Genomic DNA, 20,993 nt, shown 5'->3' on the forward strand with positions numbered 1-20,993 from the left:
GTCATTTTTAGGCATAATAAACTTTAGACAGTGCCAGCTTTGCTTGTCAATGCTAAACACACGTGTTACCTTGTGATTGACGCCAAGGTTGGCTGATAAGGTTGGGGTTGTGGTTACTGCAGCCCCAGACAGCCAGTGCTACAGGTAACTGAAAATTTACGCCCCACTCTCCCCCTGTGCATCTAGTTATCCACTTGCAGAAGTCACAATATCAATCAAACCATCCTTATTTTAAACTTTTCCCCAATACCCGGTAATAGTTAGCTTTATCAGGCTGTGCGGTGAGGAGGTTCCATGGTGTAATGGCACTCTGGACTTTGAATCCAGTGATCTGAGTTCAAATCTCAGTGGAACCTGGCTGAAGTTTACCCTTTGAATGTGAAAAGAAACAAGTCTATATAGTTATGTGCAAATTTGCCAAGTCTGTGTAATCCTCAGTTGTCCAGGCCTGATCCATAGCAAAAGTTGAAGATTAAATCTGTGGAGAAGTTGTAGGAGTGAAAGAGTATCACTGCTCATCCAAGCCAAAGTGAAGAAGGAACAACATGTGGAGGAAGCCCTGTCTGCTTGTGGCTATCCAGAGAAAAAAAAGAGGGGACTTAAGTTTTTGTTAGGAAAGATGGTCCTTTCTTAAACAGGAATTGGGGCCTTAGACATCATCGATCCCCCATCTATAACTCTATCCTCAGACCCAAACAAAGAGAACAATAGCAGGGTCGTTAAAGGTTGAATAGGGTGGTTTCATCTGAAACATAAGACAATAGCTGTTTACAGTTTCAGTGTAGTTAGCCACTTCCTTCATATAGATATAAGGCAGTGTCCAACAGCAATCTGATTCTGACCCAAAAAGCAACGTCTTCACTCAACGATTGGACAACGATTTGTCCAGTTGACAGATTTCAACGTCATCTTTTGTTATGAACCAACTAGGTGACCCCAAGGGGCACATTAACACAGAGGTTCCATGGTGTAATGGTTAGCACTCTGGACTCTGAATCCAGTGATCTGAGTTCAAATCTCAGTGGAACCTGACAGCAGCTTAACATTTTCATTGTGTGAGAACAAAAAGTGCATCCAGTTATGCACTTGTTGAAGTCACAATATATATAAATAAATTAAATAGATGAATGAAGTTGTAATTTTGGCCGAGTACTAATTACATAGTTTTACTCAATGTGAAATTGGGGAACGTGATCTGGCTTTAGACCATCATGAGACTGGTTACTGTTACCCAACTGATGATGTGTTATTGGAATAGTAATGCTGCAAAATACCCCATCAAAGATAGTATTACTCTATGTTAACCTGTTATAGATATGTTATAGATCTGACAGCCCTACATTACAAAATTACAGCAATGTACATATACTTCTGTGTCACCCACACAAACAATCTACACATCAAATGAAAGCTACGCCTCCCGTCTTTTTGAATATGCAAGCCATTTTCACCTGCAATCACCACAGTACTGACAGGAAAGCCATTTTTACAGAAAAGCAAAAAAAAAATAATTGGAGTTGGATTTCACTTACCTTTGAGGGCTCTGGTTCTGTCAAACATCAACATATTCCTAGAAAGTTGGTATCATTCTTTCTAGAGAATATAATCCACTCAAGAAATTATCTCCACAAAATAAATTAGAGCCTCCATGTTGAATCTGCTGCAGCTAAGTATTCCATGTGTCACGCCGTCATTTATTTTTTTGCATTTCTTTTGTCATTTTTAGGCATAATAAACTTCAGACAGTGCCAGCTTTGCTTGTCAATGCTAAACACACGTGTTAGCTTGTGATTGACGCCAAGGTTGGCTGATAAGGTTGGGGTTGTGGTTACTGCAGCCCCAGACAGCCAGTGCTACAGGTAACTGAAAATTTACGCCCCACTCTCCCCCTTGTAGAATCAACCACTGACATTATACTATATTTTATATGTATATATACATTTTATATTATGTTTTGATATGCTATATAACTGTACATAAGTAATAGAGCTGTTAGGTGTGCCTATAAAGATTCCTGTTAAGTGTCAGCTTTCAGTAGAGCCCTCATTGATGTCTGTAGGTTGACACATTCAAAAGTTATTGCATTTTTTAAGATAAGATAAGATATGCCTTTATTAGTCCCACAGTGGGGAAATTCCATTTCTCCAAACATTCTCCAAATGTCTCCATTTGGATAGGTTTGGATACATCAAAAGTCCTTCCATAAAAAGCCTGGATTTACTAATAATAAAATCATCGTAAAAATCTGTTTTATCGATATTGTCCTCAAATTTGAAATGTGAGTGGTCAACAATATTTTCAGTTGAGATATTGTATTTTTTTGTCCCCAGCTATCTACTCCAGCTTTCTACACCTTCATTTAAAGCAAAAAATTAAAGCAAGGATTATAATTTTTTTTTTTTTTTTTTATGTGTGTTCCAAAGTGTATAAATGCTTAGCAGACATATTACAATGATTCTGACACTTGTGGGTAAAATTATACGGCGTTACCTTTACAAAGACCCCAAACTTGTGTATATACTACAGAGGGATTGATAATGGTCATCCTTTTAATTTGGAGAGGTCAGAACAAAGACAATTTCACCAAAATGACCCAGAATTCTAAGAGGTTGATTTAAACTACCCCCTCTATACCTACAAAGTTCACTTTATCAGGCCATGAGGTAAGACGTTTGGTGGAACTGGAGCAAACAGGGAAGTCTTGAAATAGATATAATCATCCTGGTGAAATCTGTCCCCACTGTAATTCTGTGTTTTTATTGTTTGCGCTCTGGACTCCAGATATGAACTTCTTGAAGTCGCACTATCAATTGTCAAAGTATTGAGACTTTCTCTCTTTTTCTGGACTTTGGCACAGTAGTAATAACCCAAGTTTAGCAGCCCCTTTGATTTTAACTTTTCTCCAATACCTACATAGTTCCCTTTATCAAGCTGTGAGGTGAGGAGGTTCCATGGTGTAATGGTCAGCACTCTGGACTTTGAATCCAGTGATCCGAGTTCAAGTCTCGGTGGAACCTGAGTAAAGTTTACCCTTTGATTGTGTGAAAACAACAAGTGTATCCAGTTATGCACTTCTAAAAGTCACTAAGCAAATATTTTCACTGCCTGTCCAGTTGACAGATTTCAACGTCTTCTTTTGTTATGAACCAACTAGGTGACCCCAAGGGGCACATTAACACAGAGGTTCCATGGTGTAATGGTTAGCACTCTGGACTCTGAATCCAGTGATCTGAGTTCAAATCTCAGTGGAACCTGACTGCAGCTTAACATTTTCATTGTGTGAGAACAAAAAGTGCATCCAGTTAGGCGCTTGTTGAAGTCACACTATATATAAATAAATTAAATAGATGAATGAAGTTGCAATTTTGGCTGAGTACCAATTACATAGTTTTACTCAATGTGAAATTGGGGAACGTGATCTGGCTTTAGACCATCATGAGACTGGTTACTGTTACCCAACTGATGATGTGTTATTGGAATAGTAATGCTGCAAAATACCCCATCAAAGATAGTATTACTCTATGTTAACCTGTTATAGATATGTTATAGATCTGACAGCCCTACATTACAAAATTACAGCAATGTACATATACTTCTGTGTCACCCACACAAACAATCTACACATCAAATGAAAGCTACGCCTCCCGTCTTTTTGAATATGCAAGCCATTTTCACCTGCAATCACCACAGTACTGACAGGAAAGCCATTTTTACAGAAAAGCAAAAAAAAAATAATTGGAGTTGGATTTCACTTACCTTTGAGGGCTCTGGTTCTGTCAAACATCAACATATTCCTAGAAAGTTGGTATCATTCTTTCTAGAGAATATAATCCACTCAAGAAATTATCTCCACAAAATAAATTAGAGCCTCCATGTTGAATCTGCTGCAGCTAAGTATTCCATGTGTCACGCCGTCATTTATTTTTTTGCATTTCTTTTGTCATTTTTAGGCATAATAAACTTCAGACAGTGCCAGCTTTGCTTGTCAATGCTAAACACACGTGTTAGCTTGTGATTGACGCCAAGGTTGGCTGATAAGGTTGGGGTTGTGGTTACTGCAGCCCCAGACAGCCAGTGCTACAGGTAACTGAAAATTTACGCCCCACTCTCCCCCTTGTAGAATCAACCACTGACATTATACTATATTTTATATGTATATATACATTTTATATTATGTTTTGATATGCTATATAACTGTACATAAGTAATAGAGCTGTTAGGTGTGCCTATAAAGATTCCTGTTAAGTGTCAGCTTTCAGTAGAGCCCTCATTGATGTCTGTAGGTTGACACATTCAAAAGTTATTGCATTTTTTAAGATAAGATAAGATATGCCTTTATTAGTCCCACAGTGGGGAAATTCCATTTCTCCAAACATTCTCCAAATGTCTCCATTTGGATAGGTTTGGATACATCAAAAGTCCTTCCATAAAAAGCCTGGATTTACTAATAATAAAATCATCGTAAAAATCTGTTTTATCGATATTGTCCTCAAATTTGAAATGTGAGTGGTCAACAATATTTTCAGTTGAGATATTGTATTTTTTTGTCCCCAGCTATCTACTCCAGCTTTCTACACCTTCATTTAAAGCAAAAAATTAAAGCAAGGATTATAATTTTTTTTATTTTTTTTATGTGTGTTCCAAAGTGTATAAATGCTTAGCAGACATAATTACAATGATTCTGACACTTGTGGGTAAAATTATACGGCGTTACCTTTACAAAGACCCCAAACTTGTGTATATACTACAGAGGGATTGATAATGGTCATCCTTTTAATTTGGAGAGGTCAGAACAAAGACAATTTCACCAAAATGACCCAGAATTCTAAGAGGTTAATTTAAACTACCCCCTCTATACCTACAAAGTTCACTTTATCAGGCCATGAGGTAAGACGTTTGGTGGAACTGGAGCAAACAGGGAAGTCTTGAAATAGATATAATCATCCTGGTGAAATCTGTCCCCACTGTAATTCTGTGTTTTTATTGTTTGCGCTCTGGACTCCAGATATGAACTTCTTGAAGTCGCACTATCAATTGTCAAAGTATTGAGACTTTCTCTCTTTTTCTGGACTTTGGCAGAGTAGTAATAACCCAAGTTTAGCAGCCCCTTTGATTTTAACTTTTCTCCAATACCTACATAGTTCCCTTTATCAAGCTGTGAGGTGAGGAGGTTCCATGGTGTAATGGTCAGCACTCTGGACTTTGAATCCAGTGATTTGAGTTCAAGTCTCGGTGGAACCTGAGTAAAGTTTGCCCTTTGATTGTGTGAAAAGAACAAGTGTATCCAGTTATGCACTTCTAGAAGTCACTAAAACAATGTTTCTATTTCACCCCTTCTGACAGCCAGAGGCGGTGCTTCAAGCACTGGATGATCACTCTTGTGCATGCGCAGATCGAGATTTAATAACAACAAATTCACCTATGGCCTTCTGGTGACCCACATGAGGCTATATAGTCACATGACTCCAGAAGCACATTCCCTTTTTTCTTCTTGCGCTTAGGTCGAGTGTGTTGTAGCTACTCGCGAATACTGCTCGGTACCACAATTGTTTCTCCCTTTGGTGACAGCTTATTGCTCAGAGTCCTGTGACTTGTGATTGGAGTGCAGTGTATCACAGTCGGGGTAGCGAGTGCGGTTTGGATGCGTGTTCTGACATATCAGAGTTGAGCTCACACAACTCCACCTGCTCTCAGGGAGGTGACGATGACAATTGGAGGCACCAGCGGCGCAGCCTATGGCTTCTAGTGCGTTTTTTAGACAACAGAGCTCTGCGTCTTCCTTTTTGGTTCCTCCCTCTATGGAGTATATTAAGGAACTTCATGCCTGCTGGTCAGATACAAAAGCGTTTTCTAAACCGACGTCTGATGGAAGGGTCTTTGCTGCCATGCAGGATGCGCCCAAGTTTGGATTGGGACATATGCCAGCGATTGAACCAGCTGTGGCCTCCCTTATTGTGGCTCCAGACAAGGCTCTGAGACCCAATGTCAGGTGCCCGTGACCTCAGTGCCCGGGTTACTGACGAATTGCTGTGTAAAGCTTACGACTCTGGGGCGTGCATGGGTCGTATTGGCAATTCTCTGTCCCATTTACTGTTAGGTTTAGCAACTTCACTAGAGGCTTCTATTGTCGAAGCGGCTACGCAAGGCTTGGTCGACACATCCCTACTAGGGATGGGACGATATTAAATTTTAGACTAACGATATTATCGCGATAATTATTAACCTGTTAACGTTCCGACGGCCCGGGCCGACTTTACGACTTTGCAGCAATGTACATACAGTTCTGCGTCACCCACACAAACCATCGACACATCAAATGAAAGCTACGGCATTCATCTTCCTGAATATGCAAACCATTTTCACCTGCAATCACCACAGTGCTGACAGGAAAGACGTTTTTACAGAACAAAAAACAAAATTTCGATGTGGACTTCACTTACCATTGAGCGCTCTGGTTCTGTCAAACGTCAACATATTCACACAAAGTTGGTCTCATTTGTTCCGTAAAGGTCCAGAGAATATAATCCAGTCAAGAAATTATGTCCACAAAGGAAGTTAGAGCCTCCATGTCCAATCTGCTGCAGGAAAGTACTCCAAACGTGAAATCTGCTCTGTTACTTTTTTGCATTTCTTTTGTCGATTTCACGCATAATAAACTTCTGACAGCGCCAACTTTATTCCCCAGTGCTAAACACATGTGTTAGCTTCTGAATGACACCAGTGTTGGCCAATAAGGTGGGGGTTGTGGGTTACTGAGGCTGCAAACAGCGAATCAGTGCAACAGGTGACTGAAAGTTTACGCCCCACTCTTCCCCTTGTAGAATCAACCAATTACACATTTAGTGACGTTTTCCCCTTACAGCCAATGAGCACGAGACCCGATCTATGACATGCCATGGTTTCCCGTAAAGAAATGGAGCTTGACGAGTACGCAAACAAAGCCGAGTGGATGTCATTTTATATTGATCAAGTTCTTCCCGCTCCCGTCTCCAACATGGCACCATCGATTCATGCTAAACTTACCTGCAGTGTCCTCATTTCCTCCTTTGATGCTGAGTTTACGTGCAATGGCCCTGATGCGCAAAATGACAGTTGACTAGTGTATTCTTCAGTGTATAATCTTTCCCCACGTCTGTCTCACTAGTAGAGTGTGCCCCCGGTGGCCGTTAGACAGTAAAAATCATACAATTTGCAGCTGTCTGAGCAGTCATCTTTGTTTAATTCACTTCAGCAAAAACAATAGTGAATTGAGAATATATTTACATATATCAGGCATTGTTTTGCAAATAAATGTGTCAATTATATAAATCTTAACTATAATAAAACATGAACAAACTTGAGAAAGCTGATGAACATTAAATGAACATTAAATGAACAATAAATACAACTGCAAAAGATAAAGTTTAAATCTGTCATCTGGACAAATCGTTGTAGGGTTGAAGATGTTTGGCTGCTTATCCAAGCCACTTCTTCAGTTCTGGTCAGATGGCCGGTGGGCACTGCCTTATGTCTGTCTGAAGGGAGGAGCTAACTACACTGAAACTGTAAATAGCTAGTGTCTCTATAGCTGTTTACAGTTTCAGTGTAGTTTCAGTGTATTGTATTAACTTCAATTCATTTAGCCCTTCATGGTAAATTAAAGTGCAAAAAGGTCAGCATGTTTACTTTTTCAGGGTTAAGTCTTGCTCGATGAGGAGTGACAATGCTACCACTTGCACTAAAGATTCTTTCTGAGGGAACGCTTGTTGCAGGTATGCACAGAAACCTTCTGGCAATCCTTGAAAGATGAGGCAGCTCTCCTGCATGACCACCCCACCACAGCAGCGGGTCCTCTTCAGTCTCGACAGAAGGAAGACACATGTAAATCTTTACTTCTGCCTTCACCTGCACTTGAACAAAGACACAAACCAATATTTTTTGTGTTAATTAGTAATATGCATTTAGTATATTTAGCAGTGTGCATTTTAAAACAAACCTGATCTTCTATTGTGCTCTGTTCTTCAGTTCTCTGCTGCCTTGTTGCTGTGATCTTCTTCAGTAGCCCAGTCAGTCCATGGGTGCTGGCTTTATCAAGTGTAGAGGTGGAAATGGGTCTACTAGTCATTTCAGCTGGAGGTTCTTGTCTCACATTCACAGGAACCAGTCTAAGGGCCTCTTGCACAGTGATACTGACAATGTCTACAAGATTTTCAGAGAAGTTTCCTTTGAAGCGGGGGTCAATAAAACATGCTATGTCCATCATTTTGAGTGCTTTTTCTGAATACCTAGAGTCAAGATCCTCTCTCATTGTCTTCTTCATTTGAGTTATGAGTGGAGGGTCATCATTGCTTTGGATCAAGATCTCTGTTTTAATGTGCTCCAGAACAGGTTTCAGAGTAGAGAGCGTTACACTGGTCTCTGTGGAAAGTGCATCAGTGAACTGGCTAAGAGGACCAAGGAGCTCACAGACTTGCCCCATAACAGAGAGGTCAGTCTCTTTGGGCATCAGGTGCCACGCTCCTCGTTCCCCTGCTAATGTTGCACTAATTGCCTGTTGCTGACTAAGAAATCGTTCTAGCATCTGAAATGTAGACCCCCACCGGGTAACTACATCATGAATGAGCGACTTGACTGGTAACTGCAGAGCAGTTTGTTTAACTTTTAGCTCTCTTCTCCTTTTCCAGCTTCTTGAGAACTCCTGAACCAGATGACGACAGGCTCGCACTGCAGATTCAACACGTTTCAGATTCAGAATTTTTGAAACAGCCAAATTCAAGTTATGGCCAAAGCACCCAAGCCATGCGTCAGGAAAATGTTCAAATGCCTTTTGCATGTTTGAGGCATTATCAGTTGTTATACAAACAAACTTGTCTGTGCTAACCCTTCTTGCAGTATATTCTCAATCATTTCCCGAGTATGCTCTGCAGTGTGATCTGAAAAGTGAAAAGTAAGGTTTCCAAACAGTATGATTGCAGTTCCCACTCAGCATTGACAAAATGAATGGAGAAACTTATATATGGCTCCCCTCCTCCTCCACTGCTTGTCCATAGGTCTGTGGTGGCAGCAAACCAGGTAGCCTGTGCCAACCTTTCACATACTTCAGCCTTTAGATTGGAGTACATTCGAGGGATCTCTGTTCTGGAGAAAAACTGTCTGGTTGTAACTTAGTATTGTGGGACTGCTTTTTTCTGCTTTTCTACAAACTGTAGAAAGCCAGGCTTCTCAACTACTTGAAAAGGCAACATATCCTTGGCTATGAAGTAGGCCAGAGCTTCATTCAGCTCTCTTGCCATTTTTGAAGTTGGTGGATAAGTTGTCTTTTTATTAAAAGTCTCTGTTATTCTTGTTTGCAGCTGGGCTCCTTTTGCTCCTTTACCCTTAAGAAAAAAGAGGCAAGAATGAGTAAAAAGTTTAATATAATTATGGCACAATATACATTAAGTTGGTTGGTAATGTGGTAATTAATTGGTAAATAAAGATAATATAATAAATAGATAAAGGTTACTTTTGGATACTAAATTTATTAAAATAGATTGAGTACAACACACTCCTATAACCCCCATTTTAAAATAACATTCAAAACATTTATTATTTTAGTGGTGTCTTCGTAGAAAACAAAAAAAAAAAAAAAAAAAAAAAAAATCATATTATAAGAGGTGTAATATACTTTGTCCTGGTTATTACTTTCCAAATTTATTACAACAACCAATAGTTCGGAAAATGTTTATTTATATATTTGTTATATTATTCTCTATTTAGCCACAAAACCGCCTTGTTATATCTAGGCTCACAGCAAGTTAATCCACTATGCGGACCATTTAAAATTGGATAATTTAATATTAAATTATCCTCCTAGGACCCGAACTCTTGCATGACATGCTTTATTCATTTCTTTGTTATTTGAGCTGATGAGTGTAAAAACAAAGAATTATGTTTTTACATTATGAGAAAAATGTTATAGGTATACAGATTAAGTCATGGTTGTTGTAAAACCATGTGCTGCTGCTAGCAAGCTGTGCTGTTTGCTATCGCTAGGTTAGCACTAGCTGAACAGCATTTTGCACAGCGAAGTCTACACAAAAACGTACCATTATTCATACAAAACCAAACTAACACAAATTACATTCAATAGTTTATTTCAGATGGTATGTTACTTACAATGGATATTTTCGACTAAAGTCTGGCAAACAAAGCAGGATGGTTGTCTCGCAGATGAGCGTGCAAGTTGCTCGTGTTTGCTCTCGGAGCAGCAACTTTTTTTCGGCAGGCTCTGCAGACGGGTACCTCATAATAACTCCACACATCCGACTTTACCTTCTTTAGTGGAGGATACAGATGTGCGCTGTCATCGGGCTCCAGATCAACCGCCTGCCCACTACTAGCCATGACAGTGACTGACGGTGATGAAGAACCATGCCCAATTCAGAAGTGCCATTGCTATGACACAGGGCCCCCTTGTGGACAAACACCAGAACTAACATCCAAACACTATTGAAACTGCAAACATGAGTCAGTCTGGTGCCGTAAAGGCGATTATAATCGTGCGCGATGATCGCGATTATTAAAAAATGCCATGAAGGTAAGGTAGGTAAAGCTCCCAGGCCAGCAGTCGGTTGTTTCACCCCGGAACAGCTCCAGTACTGGGCTGCCAACACCCCAGACATGTGGGTGTTGACCACCTTATCATGGGGATACCGCCTACAGTTCCGACGCCGGCCTCCTGTTTTCGACCAGGTCCGAATGACTGCCATTTCGGACCCGGCAAAATCCGTGGCACTCAATCTAGAAATAGCAACCTTGCTGGAAAAGGGTTCAATTGTACACGTAGCCCCTCGGCAGGATCCGAGGGGTTTTTATTCAAGATACTTTCTTGTCCCGAAGAAAACTGGCAACCTCCGTCCAGTTTTAGACCTGCGAAGTCTCAATGTGTTTTTAAAAGTCATGCCTTTTCACATGCTACGCACCTCAGAGGTGCTTCAGGCACTTTCCCCAGGTGAATGGTTCACGACAATTGATCTGAAGGATGCTTATTTTCATGTACCGATCGCACGCAATCAGTGGAGGTTCCTTCGCTTTGCTTTTCGGGGGAGACATTTTCAGTTCAGGGTCCTCCCCTTTGGGCTGTCCCTGTCACCCAGGGTGTTCACTCGAGTGGTGGCAGCAGCCACCACTCGCGTGGGTTTGAAGATTCTACCTTACCTCGACGACTGGTTAATTTGTGCACCCAGCCGCGACCAGGCCATTCGCGACACAGGGCTTGTACTCGAGCATGTAAGCCGCTTGGGTCTGTGTGCTCTGGGTGTGGCCTCTGCAAGGCCCGGTGCCGCATTCTCAGAGTATGCTGGAGGAATAGGGCATACGATCTGTATTGCCTGGGCACCATCGACACGGCGGCTGTACACAAACAGGTGGAAACTGTTTGAGGAATGGTGCAAGGGACATGGACAAGATGCAGTGCGCTGTTCAGTCTCTGCTGTCTTGGTGTTTTTGCAGGATGCAAGGTGCTTTTGGATCGTGGTCGACATTAAAGGTATATGTGACTGCAATATCTTGCTGGCATAGTGGTGCAAAGGGTGGCACTGTGGGCAGTGACAAGAACGTTTCCCATTTCTTGAAAGGTGCTAGACAGCTTCACCCACCTACACGACCAGTGGCTCCTTCATGGGATCTTTCACTGGTCCTGGAGACTCTGCAAGCTCATCTTTTTGAGCCTATTGCCCAGGCAGACATTAAGTGGCTGTCCTTTAAGACGGCATTTCTCATCGCCATGGCTTCGGGTAAGCGTGTGAGTGAACTGCAGGCCCTGTCTGTCAATGAGTCCTGCTGTAGATGGCATGCTGATGGCTCAGGTGTAACTCTCTGGGCTAATGTCTTTTTCCTCCCTAAGGTGTTATCTTCTGCGGATAATGCCCAACCGCTCCAGTTGGCGAGGTTTGGCATGGAATTCACCACAGAACCTTTATGCCCTGTTCGCTCATTGGAGGCTTATATACAGGTTACGGCAGGTATAAGACAGTCGGAAAGTCTGTTTGTGTGTTATGCTGGCCCACGTAAGGGTAGGGCTCTCTCTACACAGCGTCTCTCTCGGTGGGTTGTAGAGACCATTAAACATGCTTATACCTCGCAGGGGCGGCTGATGCCTGAGGGCGTGAGATGCCATTCAACCAGGGGCCTTTCTACCTCCTGGGCTGCTATGCATGGGATTCCCCTAAATGTGATCTGTGCTGCGGCCTCTTGGACCTCACCCTGCACCTTTGCCAGATTTTACCGGGTGAATGTCGCGGTTCCCCATCCCCTGGATGGAGTGTTACGCAAGCATCATGCTTCATTATGAGGAGGTAGGTTACTTGTCGTGGTCTATGGATTCCCCGTGACCATGTTGTTACAAGTCATCCAGTGCTTGAAGCACCGCCTCTGGCGGTCAGAAGGGATGAAATAGAATGAAGGTTACGTATGTAACTACGGTTCTATGAATCCCGGATGACCGCCAGAGGTCTCTGTCCCTCGGAATCCTTGTGCCCTCGCGAGAAGGTTAACGGACTGTGCTTCCGGAGTCACGTGAATATATAGCCTCACGCGGGTCACCGGAAGGTCATAGGTGAATTTGTTGTTATTAAATCTCGACCTGCAAGTGTGATCATCCAGTGCTTGAAGCACCGCCTCTGGCGGTCATCCGCCTCTGGCGGTCATCCGCCTCTGGCGGTCATCCGCCTCTGGCGTACATACAAACTTTCGTTTCACTGGCTACTTGTCCAGTTGACAGATTTCAACTTCATCTTTTGTTATGAACCAACTAGGTGACCCCAAGGGGCACATTAACACAGAGGTTCCATGGTGTAATGGTTAGCACTCTGGACTCTGAATCCAGTGATCTGAGTTCAAATCTCGGTGGAACCTGACTGCAGCTTAACATTTTCATTGTGTGAGAAGAAAAAGTGCATCCAGTTAGGCGCTTGTTGAAGTCACAATATATATAAATAAATTAAATAGATGAATGAAGTTGCAATTTTGGCTGAGTACTAATTACATAGTATTACTCAATGTGAAATTGGGGAACGTGATCTGGCTTTAGACCATCATGAGACTGGTTACTGTTACCCAACTGATGATGTGTTATTGGAATAGTAATGCTGCAAAATACCCCATCAAAGATAGTATTACTCTATGTTAACCTGTTATAGATATGTTATAGATCTGACAGCCCTACATTACAAAATTACAGCAATGTACACATACTTCTGTGTCACCCACACAAACAATCTACACATCAAATGAACGCTACGCCTCCCGTCTTTTTGAATATGCAAGCCATTTTCACCTGCAATCACCACAGTACTGACAGGAAAGCCATTTTTACAGAAAAGCAAAAAAAAAAAAATTGGATTTGGATTTCACTTACCTTTGAGGGCTCTGGTTCTGTCAAACATCAACATATTCCTAGAAAGTTGGTATCATTCTTTCTAGAGAATATAATCCACTCAAGAAATTATCTCCACAAAATAAATTAGAGCCTCCATGTTGAATCTGCTGCAGGAAAGTATTCCATGTGTCACGCCGTCATTTATTTTTTTGCATTTCTTTTGTCATTTTTAGGCATAATAAACTTCAGACAGTGCCAGCTTTGCTTGTCAATGCTAAACACACGTGTTAGCTTGTGATTGACGCCAAGGTTGGCTGATAAGGTTGGGGTTGTGGTTACTGCAGCCCCAGACAGCCAGTGCTACAGGTAACTGAAAATTTACGCCCCACTCTCCCCCTTGTAGAATCAACCACTGACATTATACTATATTTTATATGTATATATACATTTTATATTATGTTTTGATATGCTATATAACTGTACATAAGTAATAGAGCTGTTAGGTGTGCATATAAAGATTCCTATAAGTGTCAGCTTTCAGTAGAGCCCTCATTGATGTCTGTAGGTTGACACATTCAACAGTTATTGCATTTTTTAAGATAAGATAAGATAAGATATGCCTTTATTAGTCCCACAGTGGGGAAATTCCATTTCTCCAAACATTCTCCAAATGTCTCCATTTGGATAGGGTTGGATACATCAAAAGTCCTTCCATAAAAAGCCTGGATTTACTAATAATAAAATCATCGTAAAAATCTCAGTTTTATCGATATTGTCCTCAAATTTGAAATGTGAGTGGTCAACACTATTTTCAGTTGAGATATTGTATATTTTTATCCCCAGCTATCTACTACAGCTTTCTACACCTTCATTTAAAGCAAAAAATGTAAGCAAGGATTATAAAAAAAAAAAAAAATTTTATGTGTGTTTCAAAGTGTATAAATGCTTAGCAGACATATTACAATGATTCTGACACTTGTGGGTAAAATTATACGGTGTTACCTTTACAAAGACCCCAAACTTGTGTATATACTACAGAGGGATTGATAATGGTCATCCTTTTAATTTGGAGAGGTCAGAACAAAGACAATTTCACCAAAATGACCCAGAATTCTAAGAGGTTAATTTAAACTACCCCCTCTATACCTACAAAGTTCACTTTATCAGGCCATGAGGTAAGACGTTTGGTGGAACTGGAGCAAACAGGGAAGTCTTGAAATAGATATAATCATCCTGGTGAAATCTGTCCCCACTGTAATTCTGTGTTTTTATTGTTTGCACTCTGGACTCCAGATATGAACTTCTTGAAGTCGCACTATCAATTGTCAAAGTATTGAGACTTTCTCTCTTTTTCTGGACTTTGGCACAGTAGTAATAACCCAAGTTTAGCAGCCCCTTTGATTTTAACTTTTCTCCAATACCTACATAGTTCCCTTTATCAAGCTGTAAGGTGAGGAGGTTCCATGGTGTAATGGTCAGCACTCTGGACTTTGAATCCAGTGATCCGAGTTCAAGTCTCGGTGGAACCTGAGTAAAGTTTACCCTTTGATTGTGTGAAAACAACAAGTGTATCCAGTTATGCACTTCTAGAAGTCACTAAGCAAATATTTTCACTGCCTGTCCAGTTGACAGATTTCAACGGCTTCTTTTGTAACGAACCAACTAGGTGACCCCAAGGGGCACATTAACACAGAGGTTCCATGGTGTAATGGTTAGCACTCTGGACTCTGAATCCAGTGATCTGAGTTCAAATCTCAGTGGAACCTGACTGCAGCTTAACATTTTCATTGTGTGAGAACAAAAAGTGCATCCAGTTAGGCGCTTGTTGAAGTCACAATATATATAAATAAATTAAATAGATGAATGAAGTTGCAATTTTGGCTGAGTACCAATTACATAGTATTACTCAATGTTAAATTGGGGAACGTGATCTGGCTTTAGACCATCATGAGACTGGTTACTGTTACCCAACTGATGATGTGTTATTGGAATAGTAATGCTGCAAAATACCCCATCAAAGATAGTATTACTCTATGTTAACCTGTTATAGATATGTTATAGATCTGACAGCCCTACATTACAAAATTACAGCAATGTACATATACTTCTGTATCACCCACACAAACAATCTACACATCAAATGAAAGCCACGCCTCCCGTCTTTTTTAAATATGCAAGCCATTTTCACCTGCAATCACCACAGTACTGACAGGAAAGCCATTTTTACAGAAAAGCAAAAAAAAAAAAAATTGGATTTGGATTTCACTTACCTTTGAGGGCTCTGGTTCTGTCAAACATCAACATATTCCTAGAAAGTTGGTATCATTCTTTCTAGAGAATATAATCCACTCAAGAAATTATCTCCACAAAATAAATTAGAGCCTCCATGTTGAATCTGCTGCAGGAAAGTATTTCATACGTAACGCCGTAATTTTTATTTTAATTTTATTTTTTTGCATTTCTTTTGTAATTTTTAAACCAAATTACAATGGTCTATGACAAAGTAATAATTTTTCATCCTAGTTAACCAAAACCTATATATTTCAATGAGAAATGTCAGACGTTGCCATGAAAATAGAGTTATATTCTCATTGGCTTTTTGTTCAGTATGTGAATAAGTATGTTCATGCCAAATTTCAAATGTTTGTGGCAAAGTAATTATTTTGCATTTTTAAGCTCACTACATGACACTAAACCAAACTGAGTGAAGATCTCATGGTGGACTCAGGAGTAGAGGACCTTATGTTTTGATGGACTGGATGCTTTTCCTGATCGGTAAGCGTGGTTTATTCTGCTATTAACTTAATTGTGGGTCAAATGTGTATCATGTGTAATCATTAGCATTAGCTAATGCCAATCTTCACCCCCCCGACCACCACCAATCATCACACACAAACCACTTGGGTGAAGTGTCTTGCCTAAGGACACAGAACTAGGGACACAATGACAGAAATTGGTCCAAGTGGGACTTGATCCTCCAACCTTCAGGTTGCGGGACCAAAGCTCTAACCACTGAGCCACTGTTGCAGAATGACTGTCACTGTACAGTGTGTTCTTAGTTTCCAGTGTGTGTTTGTTTACATTTTGACGTGTGTGTGTGTTTGTTGATTGTTTGCAGTGTGTGGTTTGTAAATATATATTTATTTTGACCCATAGCACTTGTTTTGACTGTATTTTATATACAAATATACATTTTATATTGTGTTTTGATATGACATATAAATGTTCAGTAATAGAGCAGCTGCAGATACAGATTCCTCTCAGTGTGAGTTTTCAGTAGAGCCTCACTTATATCTGTGGGTGGAAACATTCAAAATTTATTGCACTTTTTCCAAACGTTCTCCAAATGTCTTCATTCGGATAGCTGTGGAGAGGCCTGGACTTACTCATGATAAAATGATTGTAAAACTCTCATTTTTACAGGTATTGACCTCAAATTTGAAATGTAAGTGGTCAACAATCTTGTCAGTTGAGATATAGTGTATTTTTGGCCCCAGCTCCCTACTGCAGCTTTCTACACCTTCATTTTTACAAAAAAATTTTTGGCGAGGATGAGAATTTTTTATTTTTTTTTATGTGTGTTCCAAAGTGTATAAATGCTCAGCAGACAAACTTACAGTGATTCTGACACCTGTGGGTAAAACTATAGGGTGTTACCTTTACAAAGACCCCAAAGTTGTGCATTTACTACTGAGGGTTCAATAATGGTGATTATTTTAATTTGGAGAGGTCAGAACAAAGGCAATTTCACCAAAATGACCCGGAATGCTAAGGGGTTTTAAGTAAGCTGTTTTTGTTAGGAAAGATGGTCCTTCCATAAACAGGAATTGGGGCCTTAGACATCATCGATCCCCCATCTATAACTCTATCCTCAGACCCAAACAAAGAGAACAATAGCAGGGTAGTTAAAGGTCGAATAGGGTGGTTTCAGCTGAAACTTAAGACAATAGCTGTTTACAGTTTCAGTGTAGTTAGCCACTTCCTTCATATAGATATAAGGCAGTGTCCACCAGCAATCTGACCCGAAAAGCAACGTCTTCACTCCTACAACGATTTGTCCAGTTGACAGATTTCAACGTCATCTTTTGTTATGAACCAAGTAGGTGACCCCAAGGGGCACATTAGCACAGAGGCTCCAGTTTTATCGATATTGTCCTCAAATTTGAAATGTGAGTGGTCAACAATATTTTCAGTTGAGATATTGTATATTTTTATCCCCAGCTACCTACTCCAGCTTTCTACACCTTCATTTAAAGCAAAAAATGTAAGCAAGGATGAGAAAAAATATTTTTTATGTGTGTTCCAAAGTGTATAAATGCTTAGCAGACATATTTACAATGATTCTGACACTTGTGGGTAAAATTATACGGCGTTACCTTTACAAAGACCCCAACTTGTGTATATACTACACATGTGGTAAGAACGACATACTCATTGCCACTGAGGATCTGTGGTGTAATGGTTAGCACTTTGCACTTTGAAGCCCGTGATCAGAGTTCAGTGTTTGGTGGAACTGGTGCAAACAGGGAAGACTTCAAGTAGTGTTGAGACTTTCTCTCTTTTTCTGGACTTTGGCACAGTAGTAATAACCCAAGTTTAGCAGCCCCCTTGATTTTAACCATTCAATACCTACATAGTTCCCTTTATCAGGCCATGAGGTGAGGAAAATGTGCGTTTCCATGGAGGTTCCATGGTGTAATGGTTAGCACTCTGGACTCTGAATCCAGTGATCTGAGTTCAAGTCTCGGTGGGACCTGACTGAAGCTTTCTCTTTGATTGTGTGTAAAGAGCCAGTGCATCTAGTTATCCGCTTGATGAAGTTACAATATCAATCACCTGAACATTGGGACTTTCTCTATGTCTTTAAATAAATGAATGAAGTTTTGGCAGCCTACTACTGTGAAAATGTGGCCTATTGCATTCAGAGTACTAATTATCCACCAAGTACGTGACCCAAATAGACACATTAAATCAGAGGTTCTATTGTGTAAAGGTTGCCGCACACTGGATGCTGACTCCAGTGAACTGAGACCAAATCTTGGTGGAATCTGATCTTCTCAACAACCTTTGAAATAGAAAGAATTTGCAACATATGTATGATTACCATTAAGCTCTCTACATGACACTAAACCAACCTTATTTCTCAAAAGTGGAATGTGGATGCCTCCTTGATTTAAACTGTTCCCCAATACCCGATAATAGTTCCCTTTATCAAGGTATGGGGTGAGGAGGTTCCATGGTGTAATGGTTAGCACTCTGGACTTTGAATCCAGTGATCTGAGTTCAAATCTTGGTGGAACCTGGCTGAAGTTTACCCTTTGAAAAGAAAAGAGTGTGTGAAAAGAACAAGTGTATCTAGTTATGTGCAAATTTGCCAAGTCTGTTGTCAATTGTCCATAGCAAAAGTTGAAGATTGAATCTGTGGACAAGTTGTAGGAGTGAAAAAGTATCACTGCTCATCCAAAGCCAAAGTGAAGAAGGAACAACATGTGGAGGAAGCCCTGTCTGCTTGTGGCTATTGAGAGAAAAAAAAAGAAGGGACTTAAGTAAGCTGTTTTTGTTTGGAAAGATGGTCCTTCCTTAAACAGGAATTGGGGCCTTAGACATCATCTATCCCCCGTCTATAACTCTATCCTCAGACCCAAACAAAGAGAACAATAGCAGGGTTGTTAAAGGTTGAATAGGGTGGTTTCAGCTGAAACTTAAGACAATAGCTGTTTTCAGTGTAGTTAGCCACTTCCTTCATATAGATATAAGGCAGTGTCCAACAGCATTCTGACCTGAAAAGCAACGTCTTCACTCCTTCACGTCATCTTTTGTTATGACCCAACTAGGTGACCCCAAGGGGCATTTTAACACAGAGGTTCCATGGTGTAATGGTTAGCACTCTGGACTCTGAATCCAGTGATCTGAGTTCAAATCTCGGTGGAACCTGGCTGCATGAATGAAAGTAATAACCCAAGTTTAGCCCCCTTAATCGTTCAATACCTACATAGTTCCCTTTATCAGGCCATGAGTAGTATTACTCTATGTTAACCTGTTATAGATATGTTATAAATCTGACAGCCCTACATTACAAAATTACAGCAATGTACATATACTTCTGTATCACCCACACAAACAATCTACACATCAAATGAAAGCTACGCCTCCCGTCTTTTTTAAATATGCAAGCCATTTTCACCTGCAATCACCACAGTACTGACAGGAAAGCCATTTTTACAGAAAAGCAAAAAAAAAAATTTGCATTTGGATTTCACTTACCTTTGAGGGCTCTGGTTCTGTCAAACATCAACATATTCCTAAAAAGTTGGTATCATTCTTTCTAGAGAATATAATCCACTCAAGAAATGATGTCCACAAAATAAATTAGAGCCTCCATGTTGAATCTGTAACCCTAATATATTGGTCTCACCAGTCTGTTGAGGCTGTGGGTATGGCGGGTTATAGTTAGATATAATATAATGTATCTTCTTGCTTTTTTCTTGCTGTTTTTTTCAGTGCCGTCTCCAAATGTGGTGCACCGCAACAATAGGAACCAGCATTATTATTAAAGTAAATATGTTTTACCGACATATAATATAATAAATAAATTAGGTCAACAATATTTTCAGCTGAGATATAGTGTTGTTGTTTTTTTTTGTTTTTGTTTTTGTTTTTATCCCCGGCTACCTACTCCAGCTTTCTACACCTTCATTTTAACAAAAACACTTAGGCGAGGATGAGAAAATAATTATTTCTGTGTTCCAAAGTGTATAAATGCTTAGCAGACATACTTACAGTGATTATGACATGTCTGGGTAAAATTATTGGGTGTGACCTTCACAAAGACTCCAAACCTGTGAATAGACTACAGAGGGTTCAATAATGGTTATGATTTTAATTTGGAGAGGTCAGAACAAAGGGAATTTCACCAAAATAACCTAGAACTGTGAGGGGTTAATAGTGGCAGTGTGAAAATGACCTCAATTCTCTTGAGCGAGTCTTCAAAACCAGTAACTGACGAATAGAACTTTCACCTCAACTTTCACCAGTTCAACTTGACCATAGCAAGTATCACATACAAAAGTAGTTACATTAACAACACATAAACAGTCACAAAACCATAAAAGGTGTCAACTCTGAGCTAAACACAAAAATTCAGATCATTACAGATTATTTATGTATGTATGTATGTATGTATGTATGTATTTATTTATTTATTTATTTATTATATGGTGTTTAAACTGGCAATAGTGTGCTTTTTATTCCATGCAATATTCTGTATCATATACTGTACAGGACTTGAAAAGCCCTTAGAATATTTTTGTCTAAGATAGAGTTCTGTAACTTACAGTCAATAGAAATTAACTTTAATTTCCAGTCTATTCCGCCATGTCCTATCCCTGATTTCCACTTGTAAAGCCCATGTCACCTCGACCCCAAAACCTCACAGCCGACTGCCTGTCAAACAGTGTGCATCGGCGCCGATGATATGTCTGGTAATAAGTGAGTAAGGCGTGTCAAAGAGCGGGCGCCGTGACATTTCCACATCAGAGGAGCGCTTCCACAGGCCGCAAGCTCACAGAGATCAGAGAGCGGCGAGCTGCAGGCGGCCTCACACACCAGCGTTTAGCGTCTGTACTGCAGGGCTGGGAGCGAGCCAAACACACGT

General features: G+C 40.3%; 1 protein-coding gene and 10 non-coding genes across 11 annotated transcripts; 10 read left to right on the forward strand and 1 right to left on the reverse strand.

Moving 5' to 3' along the window:
• The first annotated feature begins 958 nt into the window (after positions 1 to 958).
• On the forward strand, positions 959 to 1,030 carry trnaq-cug (transfer RNA glutamine (anticodon CUG)). The gene has a single exon. It is a non-coding gene; the product is annotated as a tRNA-Gln (tRNA).
• Positions 1,031 to 2,945: 1,915 nt separating this feature from the next.
• Positions 2,946 to 3,017, forward strand: trnaq-uug (transfer RNA glutamine (anticodon UUG)). The gene has a single exon. It is a non-coding gene; the product is annotated as a tRNA-Gln (tRNA).
• Positions 3,018 to 3,182: 165 nt separating this feature from the next.
• trnaq-cug (transfer RNA glutamine (anticodon CUG)) lies at positions 3,183 to 3,254 on the forward strand. The gene has a single exon. It is a non-coding gene; the product is annotated as a tRNA-Gln (tRNA).
• A 1,915-nt stretch (positions 3,255 to 5,169) lies between these two features.
• On the forward strand, positions 5,170 to 5,241 carry trnaq-uug (transfer RNA glutamine (anticodon UUG)). The gene has a single exon. It is a non-coding gene; the product is annotated as a tRNA-Gln (tRNA).
• A 2,183-nt stretch (positions 5,242 to 7,424) lies between these two features.
• LOC129456398 (E3 SUMO-protein ligase ZBED1) lies at positions 7,425 to 8,856 on the reverse strand. Its single transcript, XM_055223160.1, has 2 exons — positions 7,976 to 8,856; positions 7,425 to 7,884 (listed from the first exon to the last, which is right to left on the reverse strand). The coding sequence occupies exons 1-2, from the start codon at positions 8,810 to 8,812 to the stop codon at positions 7,627 to 7,629; spliced, it is 1,095 nt and encodes a 364-aa protein (XP_055079135.1). The 5' UTR covers positions 8,813 to 8,856; the 3' UTR covers positions 7,425 to 7,626.
• A 3,948-nt stretch (positions 8,857 to 12,804) lies between these two features.
• trnaq-cug (transfer RNA glutamine (anticodon CUG)) lies at positions 12,805 to 12,876 on the forward strand. Its single transcript has one exon. It is a non-coding gene; the product is annotated as a tRNA-Gln (tRNA).
• Positions 12,877 to 14,796: 1,920 nt separating this feature from the next.
• trnaq-uug (transfer RNA glutamine (anticodon UUG)) lies at positions 14,797 to 14,868 on the forward strand. The gene has a single exon. It is a non-coding gene; the product is annotated as a tRNA-Gln (tRNA).
• Positions 14,869 to 15,033: 165 nt separating this feature from the next.
• trnaq-cug (transfer RNA glutamine (anticodon CUG)) lies at positions 15,034 to 15,105 on the forward strand. The gene has a single exon. It is a non-coding gene; the product is annotated as a tRNA-Gln (tRNA).
• A 2,918-nt stretch (positions 15,106 to 18,023) lies between these two features.
• Positions 18,024 to 18,095, forward strand: trnaq-cug (transfer RNA glutamine (anticodon CUG)). Its single transcript has one exon. It is a non-coding gene; the product is annotated as a tRNA-Gln (tRNA).
• Positions 18,096 to 18,569: 474 nt separating this feature from the next.
• trnaq-uug (transfer RNA glutamine (anticodon UUG)) lies at positions 18,570 to 18,641 on the forward strand. The gene has a single exon. It is a non-coding gene; the product is annotated as a tRNA-Gln (tRNA).
• A 560-nt stretch (positions 18,642 to 19,201) lies between these two features.
• Positions 19,202 to 19,273, forward strand: trnaq-cug (transfer RNA glutamine (anticodon CUG)). Its single transcript has one exon. It is a non-coding gene; the product is annotated as a tRNA-Gln (tRNA).
• Positions 19,274 to 20,993: the final 1,720 nt, after the last annotated feature.

Source organism: Periophthalmus magnuspinnatus, chromosome 7 (genome assembly GCF_009829125.3).
Source record: "Periophthalmus magnuspinnatus isolate fPerMag1 chromosome 7, fPerMag1.2.pri, whole genome shotgun sequence".
Lineage (NCBI taxonomy): Eukaryota > Metazoa > Chordata > Actinopteri > Gobiiformes > Gobiidae > Periophthalmus > Periophthalmus magnuspinnatus.